The 15,425-nt window shown below is 29.1% G+C and overlaps 1 protein-coding gene and 1 long non-coding RNA gene across 3 annotated transcripts in view; one reads left to right on the top strand and one right to left on the bottom strand.

The window, feature by feature from the left end:
* Positions 1 to 15,425, top strand: part of LOC122498487 — a 139,961-nt gene that overhangs the window by 10,419 nt on the left and 114,117 nt on the right. The window contains exon 2 of the long non-coding RNA XR_006301233.1: positions 9,630 to 9,826. This is a non-coding gene — a long non-coding RNA (uncharacterized LOC122498487). The remainder of the gene's footprint in view (positions 1 to 9,629; positions 9,827 to 15,425) is intronic.
* The window catches only part of LOC122498482 (lutropin-choriogonadotropic hormone receptor), a 71,431-nt gene that overhangs the window by 12,936 nt on the left and 43,070 nt on the right, over positions 1 to 15,425 (bottom strand). For both annotated transcript variants that reach the window (XM_043606231.1, XM_043606233.1), the window contains exon 2: positions 41 to 112. In XM_043606231.1, coding sequence (XP_043462166.1) covers positions 41 to 112 — 72 coding nt within the window. The remainder of the gene's footprint in view (positions 1 to 40; positions 113 to 15,425) is intronic.

Genomic DNA, 15,425 nt, shown 5'->3' with positions numbered 1-15,425 from the left:
TTTTCTCTTTTTTCTGCGCAGAGAAGAGAAAAATACTCACAAAATTTCCAGACTAGAAAAATGTTGAAAAACGTTTACTGGAATGTGCGTTATATTGTTGTTCATTAGGTCACTGAAACAAAGAAACAAAAAAAAGTTAATACATACAACAAATAGGTTACTGATAACAAAATTATTTCGTTATAAAAGCCGCGAATTTATTTTTTAAACCGATATTTCAAAAATCAATTTTGAAGTAAAGAAATTAATTCTAAGACTCTAAAAAAATATCGAAGAGGAAGGTAACAAAAATTAATAAAAACTACCCCAAAAAAAAAAATAAAAAAGAAAAAAAAATCTACCAATTTGCCTAAAATTTGTTACTCGGGGGTTTTCGGGGTCGCTGTTTACGAATCCGATGTTAGTTTTCAAAAATTCAAAATGGCGGATCCAATATGGCGGACAAAAAAAATAAAAAAAATTTATTAGATTCGCCTGAATCTTGTTATGCAATAGGGGTGGTTTCGAGGGGGGTGCTTATTAATATTATCCATATCTGTGTCACTTAGAAACATTTTTTTTATAATTTAGAAGCATTTAGAAGCTATAGATTTTTTTATCATTCACAAAAAGTTTTTTCAACAAAGGGTGATTATTTGACCTTAGGGTTGTTTTTAGGGTTCCGTACACCATAGGTGAACTGACGGAACCCTTATGAAATCACTCGTGTGTCCGTCCCAGCTACGCAAAATGGGCTGTCCCCCCCCCCCTTAACTTTTACAAATCTCAACATTATGAGCTTAAATTCGGTAGGGATCTTCAGTTTTAAGTGCAGATTACAGGAAAAATATAGCGAACCCAATTGGCGGACATATTTGCGAACTAGGAGGGAAAGAAATTGAATTTTTCAGAAAAAATTACAAAAAATGACCCTGTCCCCCCTCCTTAACTTTTACAAATCTCAACCTTATGAGCTAAAATTCGGTAGGGATCATCAGTTTTAAGTGCAGATTACAGGAAAAATATAGCGAACCTGATTGGTGGAGATATTTGGGAACTAGAAGGGAAAGAAATTGAATTTTTTTGAAAAAATTGCAAAAAATGACCCTGTCCCCCCCCTTAACTTCTACAAATCTCAACCTGGTGAGTTGAAATTCGGTAGGGATCTTCAGTTTTAAGTGTAGATTACAGGAAAAATATAGCGAACCCGATTGACAAACATATTTGCAAAATAGGAGGGAAAGAAATTCAATTTTTTCTAAAAAAATGCTAAAACTGACCCGGTCCCCCCCCTTAACTTTTACAAATCTCAACCTAGTGAGCTGAAATTCGGTAGGGATCATCAGTTTTAAGTGCAGATTACAGGAAAAATATAGCGAACCTGATTGGTGGAGATATTTGGGAACTAGAAGGGAAAGAAATTGAATTTTTTTGAAAAAATTGCAAAAAATGACCCTGTCCCCCCCCTTAACTTTTACAAATCTCAACCTTATGAGCTAAAATTCGGTAGGGATCATCAGTTTTAAGTGCAGATTACAGGAAAAATATAGCGAACCCGATTGACAAACATATTTGCAAAATAGGAGGGAAAGAAATTCAATTTTTTCTAAAAAAATGCTAAAAATGACCCTGTCCCCCCCCTTAACTTTTACAAATCTCAACCTAGTGAGCTGAAATTCGGTAGGGATCTTCAGTTTTAAGTGTAGATTACAGGAAAAATATAGCGAACCTGATTGGTGTAGATACTTGGGAACTAGAAGGGAAAGAAATTAAATTTTTTTGAAAAAATTGCAAAAAATGACCCTGTACCCCCCCCCCTTAACTTTTACAAATCTCAACCTTATGAGCTAAAATTCGGTAGGGATCATCAGTTTTAAGTGCAGATTACAGGAAAAATATAGCGAACCTGATTGGTGGAGATATTTGGGAACTAGAAGGGAAAGAAATTGAATTTTTTTGAAAAAATTGCAAAAAATGACCCTGTCCCCCCCCCTTAACTTCTACAAATCTCAACCTTATGAGCTAAAATTCGGTAGGGATCATCAGTTTTAAGTGCAGATTACAGGAAAAATATAGCGAACCTGATTGGTGGAGATATTTGGGAACTAGAAGGGAAAGAAATTGAATTTTTTTGAAAAAATTGCAAAAAATGACCCTGTCCCCCCCCCTTAACTTCTACAAATCTCAACCTTATGAGCTAAAATTCGGTAGGGATCTTCAGTTTCAATTGCAGATTACAGGAAAAATATAGCGAACTCGATTGACGGACTTATTTGCGAACTAGGAGGGAAAGAAATTCAATTTTTTCGAAAAAATTGCAAAAAATGACTCGTCCCCCCCCCTTAACTTTTACAAATCTCAACCTTATGAGCTAAAATTCGGTAGGGATCTTCAGTTTCAATTGCAGATTACAGGAAAAATATAGCGAACTCGATTGACGGACTTATTTGCGAACTAGGAGGGAAAGAAATTTAATTTTTACGAAAAAATTGCAAAAAATGACACTTTTCTCTTTCTTTTTTGAACTTTTAGGAATTTTAATCTATATGTAATAAAAATACATATGTGTACCGAATTTCAGCTCAATAGGTTTATATATGGGCAATTCCACGTGAGATTTCAGTTGACCTCTTAAAATCGGCCAAAAATATTTTTTTTCTATTCTGTATTGAAAAAAAACAGATACGTATTTTTTTATTATTTTTTTGGAGGCCAAATTTTTGAGTTATGAATTTTCAAAATTTTCGTTTTTTAAATGAAGATATATTTTTAATGTCAGATAACTCAAAAAATATTGCTTCTTTTCATTTTTTGACAAGAGAAAAAAAGTTTTGTTTTTCTCTCTACTTTTGAATAATCATAACAAAAAAAAAATTTTTTCATTTTTTATTAAAAAAATAAAAAAATTTTATAAACAAATTAATTTTTTTTAACTTTGGGTATGATAAATTTTTAATTTTCTTTTTCTAAAACATACCTGGAAATGATAACAAGGTTTTGCAAAAAGTTTCAGAGTGGGCCTGACAAATTTGATGGGTCCAAAAAAATAATTAAGCTCTCTGTGCAGGTCGCACGCACGTGGCACAATGGGACTTTTTTACAATTTATTATTAAAAATTGTTTAGAGCCTAAAAATTCAATAATAATCAAAATCCGATAAAATTTGTAGGCTCTAGACAATTTTTAATAATAAATTGTAAAAAAATCCCATTGTGCCACGTGCGTGCGACCTGCACGGACAGCTTAATTTTTTTTTTGGACCCATCAAACTTGTCAGGCCCACTCTGAAACTTTTTGCAAAACCTTCTTATCATTTCCAGGTATGTTTTAGAAAAAGAAAATTAAAAATTTATCATACCCAAAGTTAAAAAAAATTAATTTGTTTAAAAATTTTTTTTATTTTTTTAATAAAAAATGAAAAAAAAATTTTTTTGTTATGATTATTCAAAAGTAGAAAGAAAAACAAAATTTTTTTTCTCTTGTCAAAAAATGAAAAGAAGCAATATTTTTTGAGTTATCTGACATTAAAAATATAGCTACATTTAAAAAGCGAAAATTTTGAAAATTCATAACTCAAAAATTTGGCCTCCAAAAAAATAATAAAAAAATACGTATCTGTTTTTTTTCAATACAGAATAGAAAAAAAATATTTTTGGCCGATTTTAAGAGGTCGACTGAAATCTCACGTAGAATTGCCCATATGTTAATATTAATCAATTATATTTCTTATATATATTTTTTTTATAAAAAATGAGTTTTTTTTTGGTGTACGGAACCCTCGATCTTAATGCGAGTGCAACTCGCACTTGCCCGATTTTTAAAAGGTAGTTTACATTTACTATCATTACCTAGTCATCATAAAAATATTTTTTCGTATTTTCGAAACGTATAGAATCAATAAAAATTATTTTTTTAATTGTTCAAAACTATTGACAGTATGTATGTAAGAATAATTATGAAATAGGGGTGGGTTTCAAGGGTGCTGTTTAACATTATTATCCATATCTGTGTCACTTAGAAACATTTTTCTATAATTTAGATGCATTTAGAATCTATAGATTTTTTTTAAATATTCACAAAAACTATTATCTTCAAGGGGTGGCTATTTGACTTTGAGGGTGGTGTTCAAGTGGTTATTTATAATTATTTTTCATTTTTGAACAACCAGAGAATATTTATAAATAATTATAAAGCAGACAGGAGCTAAAAAATATAATTAATTTATCACTTAGATTAATTATCAATTTTTTTGGGGTAGTAATATACGTTAGTGGTGGTTTTAAGGGGTGGAACATGTTAAAAAAATTTTTTTTCTTATATTGAATAATAGAATAATCGAATTTACTAAACATTATATACATTTATGTAATAACGGCAAAAAACTATACTAAGATAGTATACTATAATATTTTTTTAAGAAAGTAAAAAATCAATTATCCTTCATCTACATTGTATATATATATATATATATATATATATATATATATATATATTCAATCAATGTAAAAAAACAATAGTGACGAAGGAGAAAGTGATTAATAATCGAGAGCAGTTCATTCATCGCGCTATATATGTATGTATACGTAATTTCCAATCATAATGATCGTGAAACGTGAAATTCTACTCAAGATCGCGCCAGTTAATTTATCGCTTGCGGGCAGGAGTCAATTTAAAATTCCTCTTCCTGAATAAGAAACACTTAATCCTTAAACAGTCCCCGATAATCTGATCGTACACGTGAAAATTTTAATTCTCTTCTTCAACTCAATTAAATGTAATTGCTCTTTAATTTAATTTTAACTCAGATTAAAGTTCCTTATCCTATTTTAATTTTCATTTCTTAAATTGAAACATCATTCAGTCGAGCGTTTATAAAATATATTGAGTATTTTGTTCCAAAAAAGTAAATTAAGGGTAATATTTAATTATTAACTATTAACAATTATTGTTGTTATTAATTATTAAAGTTGTTATTTTTGATGAAAAATAATAAATATACAACAGTAGCAACAACAAAAATTGAATTATAAGAACAATAATATAAAAATCTTAATAAAAATAATAGAAATAATAATATAATTATTATTATTATTGTTATTCTTATCTTTAATTTATATTAGTATTTATTATTCCTAATATTAATTAATCGAATCATTTTATTTAAATGATAAATATTAATTAATTAAAAAATAATTGTTAGTTATAATAATAATTAATAGGAATAAATTTTGTTAATTTTTAGTATTTATTAAACTTATTATTATTATTAATTTATTTTTATTATAATTTATTTATTATAATTGTTAGTTATAATAAAAATAAAAGCAAAGAAATAGAAGAGAATAAATTGGAAAATGCGAAGAAAAGAAATCCGGGGAAAAGAGAGCGCAGTAAAGTAAAATAAAGAAAAGTAAATAAAATAAAGGATATAAAAGTAGAAAGGAAGAGAAAAAATAAAAAAATAAAAGAAAATTGAGAATAAATAGAAAAAAATTTAACAATAACGTTGAAAGTGAAAAAATAAATCACAGTCATTAAAATATAGAGCTAGAGTACAAATTTTCAAGTTATATTTCCGTACATTTTTCTGACAAAATACGAGAATTTTGTTTTTTTAAAAATAAATAAATAAAATAGAAAAAAGAGTAAAAAAGAAAAAGATAGAGTAAAAAAGAAAAAGAAAGAGTAAAAGATAAAGAAAAGTGAAAAAAACAAAAAGAAAAGAATTTAAGTGGATAAAGAATAAAAATGAAATTTTTGTTGTACATATATATAAAACACGTGCAAGCGAATTTCTTTTGCTGTTTTTAACGTACAATTTGAAATAATTCCTATGTCACCGTTTGCTCACTGCGTGGTGCAATGTGGAGAGAAATTTTATTCATGAAAATTCGCAAACCGACTTCATACCAAAAAGCAAAAGAGCTTCCTCTATATAAACATCGAGATTTATTGGCCCCTCATCCGAATATGTGCGGATTTTAAATCCCCCTACACAAAACGCAAACGAGAAATTATCTTTCATAATAAAAAAAAAAATTAAAAAAAAATTTCAGTCGAGAGAGAGAGAGACAGAGCACCTTTCCTTTTTCTAAAAAAGAAAATGTGCGCCGCAATTTTTTTTAATGAATTCTGAAAGTTTTACTCAACTTGACAGAAGACGAATTTATAGATTCGTTGAAGAAATTCAATGTGTTATACATAAATCAAAAAAAAAAAAGAAAAAGTCCTCTCGCACACTGAATTATGGCCCCTAATTTCATTTTATTACAGAAACATAACTATCAATTATAATCACGCGTACAAATAATGAAATATTTGAAAAAAGTAATAAAAATTGCAAGAAAATTTCTCGTCATTAGTTATCATTAAAATTACATATTTTTTTTAAATTTGTAGAGAGAAAATTAGACTAGAATTTTTCGTTTATATTAACATTTTTTTGAAACGATATTTTGGATCTGTTACTTTGTATTAAATAAATACTTTTATTACGATTTTTTCGAAACGATCCACGATTTTGAATATTAGAAAACCAAACCAAAATTTCTATTCAGAGATAAAAAAAAACCTTGAGTATCCAAATTCCTATAGGGAATCCAATAAATTTTTTAAAAATTCGTCAGCCATATTGCATTTATTTTGAATTTTAAAAAAATGAAGGTAACATTCGTATGTAGTGACTTCAAAAACCACCGAGTAATAATTTTTGATCGAATTGGACAAATTTAAAAAAATCGACGCCATACACGGAGAGAAGGGCGTAGTAGATTCTACTGACATGGCAGTTAAATCTACTAAACAGAATCGTTAGGTTTGGACTGACGGTACAGACAGTGCCATCTACTGCACTGTTTAGTAAGATAGTAAGATACACTGAGCAAACAGTATATTCTACTAAACAGAGAGGTGTCGTAGTGTATTATACTAAACATACAGTTGGCGCCACTAACCGGTGCACTAAATGATTTACTAAACGCGTTCTGTCACATTTACTGCAACTCTTCTCTCCGTGTATATTGAATTTTTAATATTTACTTACAGCTTTATTTCACTGGTTAACATGATTATTTTACGTCTCAAAATCAAACTCTCAAAGCTAAAATTCAGTTAACTAATTTAAACGGTTTAAGTCAAAAGAGGACCTAAAGTAAAAATATATTTTATAAGAGTAATAATTTTTGTTTGTTAATAATTACATTATTATTAAAAAACATGCCGTGCTTCTTTAAAGTACTATCAAATAAAATGCCGGAGAAATCATTGAATGATACGGCAAAATTCGAATATAAAATTATATGATAAATCTCTTGACTAATTCAAATTTCAAAAGTCAATGACATGATGAAATTTAAATTGAAAATTTCCATCGCGACATGAAGTGTCATATATATATATATATATATATATATATATATATATATATATATATATATATATATATATATATATATATAGTTTTTAGAATCGTTCTTTTGTTAAGAAGAGAATTTGACCCTCAAATTTCCCTGAGGCTTACTCATGTGAATTGAATAAAATTAAAAGTGTAGAGGGAACATATTTATTTGGAACCGACGCGAACAGCAAAGAAATTTTTTTATATATATATATATATACCCAACGTTGCGTTGCCTTGGGCGCAAAATATACTTATACATATATACAGACAAAATTTTTGTATGTATTGCACGAATTTAAATTCCAACATTGACTTATGTGCGCATCGGGTATATATATATATATGAATTCATTCGTTTTATAAAAGTTAAGTAGGTGACCGTCCTCTCATGGTTATAAGAAAAGGAGCAAAAGAGTGAAAGCACATTTCACTCTCAACTTGTTCTATTCCCCGTGTGATTCACTCTACTTCTGTGATTGCATTCACGAATGGCTCCCATGAACATACTTTTTCTACTTACACAAACGTTCCAAAAGAGAACTATAATCGTGCAAACGGGTCTCATTTATTTTCATATTCGAAACCATATAAAGAGCAAGCACATAATAGGGGGAAAAATTTACACTTTTTCTAGACATTTATCCGTCAAGTTTATAATTGTGTATTTAATCTTTAATTGATCAGATTTATTAATTTATGTTATTATATTTTGGATAATTTTGAACTATTTTAAGTAATTTTCAATTATTAACAACAATTTTTAATTATTATTAGGAATTTTTAAATGTAATTAGAAATGACTTATAATTAAAAATTAAATATAATTAAATAATATTATTTATTCTTAATAATTTTTAATTATATTTAATTTAAATGTACAAATCACTCTTCTGTGTATTTGGAAACTAACCCTATGTGAGCAACTTAACCTCGGGTAATCTAATTAAGTCTAAGACCAAACCCCTGTTTTTTTGCTTTAAAAAAATAGTTGAAAAGTAACAAGAATTAAAGTGTTTTTCAAAAACCATTATTATCTGTTGAAACTGACAGCCTATTGTTGATAACCAAAGAAACAATGCTGTGTACGTGTTCAGTTTTAAAAGTTTCATAAACTTATTTGCTTATTTGTCTTTTCAATTTTTCTACAAAAACTTTATATACGCGAAGAATAAATGAATTATCACCGATTATTTTACACCGTAATTATTTGCGGATTTACATCGAGTTTTCCGAATAAGTAAAACTAAAAAATATCGGTAATTGTCATTCAACCGAGCTTCTTTGCGATCAAATGGATCGAATCAACTTGAACTAAAGGCCAACGCAGAATAGATTTATAACCGGAACCGCAATCGTAAGCGTAACCGTAAGAATGAGTTAAAGAAGGATAGGTATATTGTTTATCCTTCTCTAACTCATTCTTACGCTTACGGTTACGATTGCGGTTCCGGTTACAGATCTATTCTGCGTTGGCCTTAACCTAACTGCGAACCTAAAGGCCTAAGCATAATACGTTCGTGACCGACTTAAGGCCTAAGCACAACTGCTTCTCGTACGTCATTCGTGAACGCAAAGCACTGATTAGAAAAAGACAGAAATATTCTTTTCTATCTCGTGCAGTCCGTTCGCGAACGACTTTTGCAACCCTGTTGTGTGTTGGCTTTTTAGTTTAAACACTCTTTTTGTATTATTTGTGTACATATTGATTGATTCTCAATTGGGAACGTAAATACAATCGCAATCTTAAAAATGAGTATACAGACGGACAATAACTGTTTGTCCTTCTCTTACTCATTCTTGTACTTGCGATTCCGATTACGTTCCCGATTAAGAATTATCCATTGGCCATAACTTGACAAAATGCGCCTCTAGTCAAATGCATCATTCTTTTGTGAACTGCGTCCAAACTTTTCAGAATTGATAGAATTTTAGAAAATTCTAAAAACTAAAAAAAGAAGAAAAATATTCCGATATGAAATTTTCGTAAAGTTTGTCCTGCAGGGTTGGGTAGTTGATAAAAAGAGAGTTCCAAAATTTCATCTACAGCATGATTGGGCAGCTGCCAAAAAATTGAGAATTTGACTAGTGGCGCATTTGGGAAATTAAATTTTTTTTTAAAAAATACATTGAACTAGTTTTGCAAACTTATATTGTGTTTTATCGCCTTAATGGGAATTTAAGTACTTTTCAGTTATGAAACTCATTTGGGGAAAATTACCGAAAAAAAGTTACTATGTATCTTCTTTTCTAGGTTTCATCCGAGTGTGAAGTGACATAAGTGCTTCTGGAAATAGGAGATGGACGCTTTACTTTGCCTCACGGTATCTGCTTACTTCAGGGTAAAATATCAGGATATTTGACAAAAATAATAGTGGCGAATTAATACAACTGTTAAGAGGGGAGACAAGCTTGGACTTTATTTGGAGTTGAGGAATTTTCATCACAGAGGTAAGTAATTTGTTTTTAAAATTTTTTTTTCTATTATAAACGCAGGTACTTGAAGAGATTAAAAAAATATTTCCTTATTTTCATCTACTTTTTCAAAAAGAGGTTAGTTAATTTGACTCTATAGAATTTAACCTAAAAATCACAATTGGGCCAAATTAGAGCTTAAATCGCAAAGTTTTGCATGAGAAGGGAAAAGATAGAGATATCATTTAGCCTTTTCTCTTTCAAGTGACATGCGTACAACGCATTTTATTTTTATTCCATTATCTACTTTACTTAAAACTTAATTTAATAATTAAATTACTTCCTCATAGAGGAAGTATTGTAATAACAAAATTTTTCGAGTTCGATTTTTTGACATATCTTTATGTTATTTGACCTCAGGAGTTCAAAAATTACATTTTAAAAAATATCATTCCGTATGTGTGTGTGTGTGTAAACATCACATTTTCATAAATATCTCGAAATCATGAAGAGCTTTTGGGTTGATTTTTTTTTAAATTGTAGATCTCACCTGCGGACATAAAGTGAGAGTACTTTCTGATATATTAATAAATTTTAACTAAATTTTTTTTTGATTTTTAATTTTGCAAAAAAACGTTTTTTGCCCATAACTTTAAAAAAAATGTTAGGACACCTATAAATGTTTTTCCATAATTTTGTAGAGTTTTTTAGACGCATCTTTTGAGCCCTAATTGAACATTTTTCGTCCATATTAACCGGAGTTATTAAACTTTTAAAAATAAAAAATTTTGGAAAATAAGACTTTTTTGAAAATTTTGTTGAAAAATGTAGAAGTAACTTTAAAATTATCGTTACAAACTTGTAGAGCATTAAAAAACGCTTCGATTGACCTATTTTTGAACCTAATTCGATAATAAATTTCGAAATTATTGGTATTTTAAAAACCAAAAATTGTGAAAAATGGCATTTTCTTAACTTTTTTGTTTGAAAATTTTTATTTAACTATTAAATTATTGTAACTATCTTGTAGGGTATTTAAAAATACATTTATATTTATTGACTCAAAATTCAATCACTTTTGCCATATATTTATAAAAAGTTATTTATATATTTCTATTATTTTTATCTCCATGAGGAAGTAAAGTGTTCATGAAATGAGCACCAAAATTATAAAAAAAAATATACAACTTGGCAGCGGTTTTTTTTTATTAAAGTATAAAATTATTACTAACTTAACATTTTTTAATCTTTAAATTAAAATTAATTTTAAATAACTTTATTGTTTGATTAACTGTTTACTTTATTCATACCCATTATTAATCGTATCTACGATTGCACAACAATTTAACGCAGAGTATGGTTTAAATAGTTAAAAATTTATAGTAAAAATATTTTATATTGTTAATTTTTAAATTCTTATTGATATTTTTAAATTAATTTCGTACTAAATTTGAAATGTAACTGTAACTAACCCTTTAACGCCCAACGGTTCCGATAGAAACGTCTTTTCACTTCGAACCTTCATAACTTTGTCAAAAATAAAAATATTTTTGATTTCCAAACATTCACAAATTTGTTCTACTTTATGAAAGAAATATATTTGCAATAAAGAATTACCCAGGTGCGATATTTTGGTCGGCCCATAGTTGGGCCAACTTTTACAAAGTCGGTCCAACTTCTCGTGCCAGAGGTTGGGCCAACCATACAGATGATAACTGTTCGCCGTCTAATGGCGACGATGGTTGGCCCGACAACTCATAAGGAAGTTGGCCCAACTTTAAATGCATATTAATTATAGATAATTCTTTCTTCTTAATATTTAAATGCATATGTTGTGCCAACTATACACTTCAATGGTTGGTCCAAAGACTGACGCCAAAGTTGGCACAACTTTAGATGCGTAAGTTGGGCCAACCACAATTTTTAAAGTTTTGCCAACTTCAACAGTCAAAGGTAAAAAATTATTAAAAAACTAAATTATTTAAACAATTAACACGTTATTATTAGCGGGAACATCAGATATAACCTTTACCTATTATTATTAAACACAATCTCATACATACCACTACGCTACGCTCACATGGGAGTGCATAACGCAAAATGTATATTAAAGCTGCAACAGTCGGGCCAACCGTGGCCCAGAGTTTGGCCGACCCAGAAAGTATAAGTCAATTAAACTGCATTTGACAAAGTTTTGCCAACCGTTGGGCCAACCGTGGCCCAGAGTTCGGCCGACCAAGAAAGTTTAAGTCATTTAAACTGCGGTTGACAAAGTTTTGCCAACCGTTGGGCCAACCGTGGCCCAGAGTTCGGCCGACCAAAATAATGTAAGTCAATTAAACTGCGTTTCACAGAGTTTTGCCAACCGTTGGTCCAACCGTGGCCCAGAGTTCGGCCGACCAAGAAAGTTTAAGTCATTTAAAGTGCGGTTGACAAAGTTTTGCCAACCGTCGGGCTAACTGTGGCCCGAGTTCGGCCAACCAAGAAAGTTTAAGTCATTTAAACTGCGGTTGACAAAGTTTTGCCAACCGTTGGGCCAACCGTGGCCCAGAGTTCGGCCAACCAAGAAAGTTTAAGTCATTTAAACTGCATTTGACAAAGTTTTGCCAACCATGGCCCAGAGTTCGGCCGACCAAAATAATGTAAGTCAATTAAACTGCGTTTCTCAAAGTTTTGCCAACCATTGGGCCAACCGTGGCCTAGAGTTCGGACGACTATGAAAATTTAAGTCAATTTAACTGCGTTTCATAAGTTTTGCCTACTGTCGGGCCAACCGTGGCCCAGAGTTTGGCCGACCCAGAAAGTATAAGTCAATTAAACTGCATTTGACAAAGTTTTGCCAACCGTTGGGCCAACCGTGGCCCAGAGTTCGTCCGACCGAAACTGAAAGTCTTTTAAACTACGTTTTGATGAGTTGTGCCAACCCTTGTCCCCAAAATTGGCCCAACGGTTGGTTAAACTCTGCATGTAATGGTTGGCTTGCAAAGTCGGGCCAACTGTGGGCACTAGTACTTCCCAAAGTTGGGCAAACTCTGGCAACCAAAACTTCGCTTGCCAAAGTTAGGCCAACCTTGGGCCAACCTTCAAACTCTGGCGGCCAACCTAAATTCGCACCTGGGTAGTAATTTTTTAATTATAACAATAATAAAAATAGAATGCTTAGGCCAAGATTTACAAGAAAATTACAAAATCGAAAATTTTTTGGGGGTTTTCAAGGTTTCATGTTACTTAGGGGTTTTTGGGGATGCTGATTAAAAATTTAATGTCAGTTTTTCAAAATTCAAAATGGTGGACGAATTTTTTAAACTTGATCGGATTCGTTTGAAACTTGTTATTCGAGGATTTTTGGGATCGCTGATTACGAATATGCAATCAGTTTTTCAAAATTCAAAATGTCGGATCTAGTATGGCGGACGAATTTTTAAAAATGGGATCAGAGTTCAGTAACCTCCTTGTGATGAGGCAAATTTCTGGGCAGCGACCCCAAAAACCCCTAAATGGGTAGTTCCATGCCTAAAAAATCAAAGTTGTCCCCTACTTCTTTGATTTTGTTGAAACTTTGAAATTTTGAAGTGGAAAACATGCCAGTAAAAACCTTAAATCGATTTCGAAAAATTTTGAAAAATTTTGGATTTAAATTAAAAAATTTTTTTTGAAATTTTGAAAATGGTATATCTCAAAAGAAAATGAATAAAATTTAATAAAATTTTTAGGGAATGCTTATTGTTTACAGACAATTCGAAAAAATATTTTATAAAAAAAAATTTTTTTTTTTAAACAAATTATTTAAAAAATAATTTTTAAATAAACAATTTTTTGAAAAGTTCAATTTTTTTTTGCTTTTAATAACAATGATTCGATTCCCACTTATTTCACGAGTATTTTCCAAAAAAAAATCGATGGAGGGTCTGAAACTTTAGGAGATATTGAATTTTTTGTCCTAGCGCGCAACCGTAAAAAGCTCATTTTCAGGTTATACTCTACATACAAACTAATGTTAAAAATCACCTATGAGTCGTAAATTTTAACCGAATTCAATTTTTCTTTTTGCACAATGTCAAGTTATAAATTTTTAAGAATACTGTGTATTTTTTAAATTTATATTTGTTTAAACAAATTATTATTATTGTTAATTACTAACTTTTTACATATTGTACCTAGAGAGGTGTATTTTCTCCAATTTTGCAATTTACCGGACCTTACATAAATACAGATGCAGATTTAAAACATAATTATTAATATTTGAGCAAGATTTAAACAAATTATTATTGTTTATTTCTAATTATTTACGGAATAGTATACTAGAAAGATGCAGTTTTTTATAATCATGCAAATTTACCAAACTTTTTCAAATCCCGATTTACATTGAAAATAAAATTATAATTTAAACAAAAATAAGAATAATAATAATTTGTTTAAAAATTGTTTAAATAATAATTGTACTTTTAATTTTAATCTGGACAGGTCCCATGCCAAAAAAATTAAAGTTGTCCCCTAGTTCTTTGATTTCTATGAAATCAGAAGTTTATTATTATAGCTCTGGAATAAAAGCTTAACAAACATAGTTTTTTAAAACAATTATTGTTATAATCATTTTTCGCAACAAAAATTTAATAAATTTTGTGAAATATTTTTGACGAACTAAATAATGATATTGCATACCTACTAACGATATGATAAGTGTGTTAGTTGTGCTGCGATTTATTGTTATAAAAATTTTTTATTAACAAAAAATTAATAAATTTTCTTAAATTTATATGACAAATTAAATAATGTCATCATTATTTACTTCAGTTAAAACTCATCTGTTTAAAATAATTGTTTCTAAGAATTGACTTTTGGTTCAAAAATTGTTTAAATAATTGTTAATAACAATTAAATTAAATATTAATTGTGTTATTTTGCTTTCCAAAAGTTAATTTTACTTAATCTTGTAAACTCAATAAAGTGTTTTTATTCTCAATGTCTCCGAATATATTCAAATTTCAAAAGCTTTCAATATAGGCAATTTGTTATTTATTTAATATTTATAATCGTGATTAAAAAATAATTAAAAAATCGTTTTCACACTTTTTATTTGCATGTGTTCTGTGACAATTTCTCGAAGTTTCATAGAAATCGAAGAATTATGGGACAACTTTAATTTTTTTGCCATGGACCTGTCCGGATTAAAATTAAAAGTACAATTATTATTTAAACAATTTTTAAACAAATTATTATTATTCTTATTTTTGTTTAAATTGTAATTTTATTTTCAATGTAAATCGGGATTTGAAAAAGTTTGGTAAATTTGCATGATTATAAAAAACTGCATCTTTCTAGTATACTATTCCGTAAATAATTAGAAATAAACAATAATAATTTGTTTAAATCTTGCTTAAATATTAATAATTATGTTTTAAATCTGCATCTGTATTTATGTAAGGTCCGGTAAATTGCAAAATTGGAAAAAATACACCTCTCTAGGTACAATATGTAAAAAGTTAGTAATTAACAACAATAATAATAATTTGTTTAAACAAATATAAATTTAAAAAATGTACAGTATTCTTACAAATTTATTGCCTGACATTCTCCAAAAAGAAAAATTGAATTCGGTTAAAATTTACGACTCATAGGTGATTTTGAACATTAG

Source organism: Leptopilina heterotoma, unplaced genomic scaffold (genome assembly GCF_015476425.1).
Source record: "Leptopilina heterotoma isolate Lh14 unplaced genomic scaffold, ASM1547642v1 Lhet_15, whole genome shotgun sequence".
In the NCBI taxonomy this organism is placed as follows: domain Eukaryota; kingdom Metazoa; phylum Arthropoda; class Insecta; order Hymenoptera; family Figitidae; genus Leptopilina; species Leptopilina heterotoma.
The sequence above is the reverse complement of the archived record's forward strand: the minus strand, read 5'-3'. Positions and strand labels throughout refer to the sequence as shown.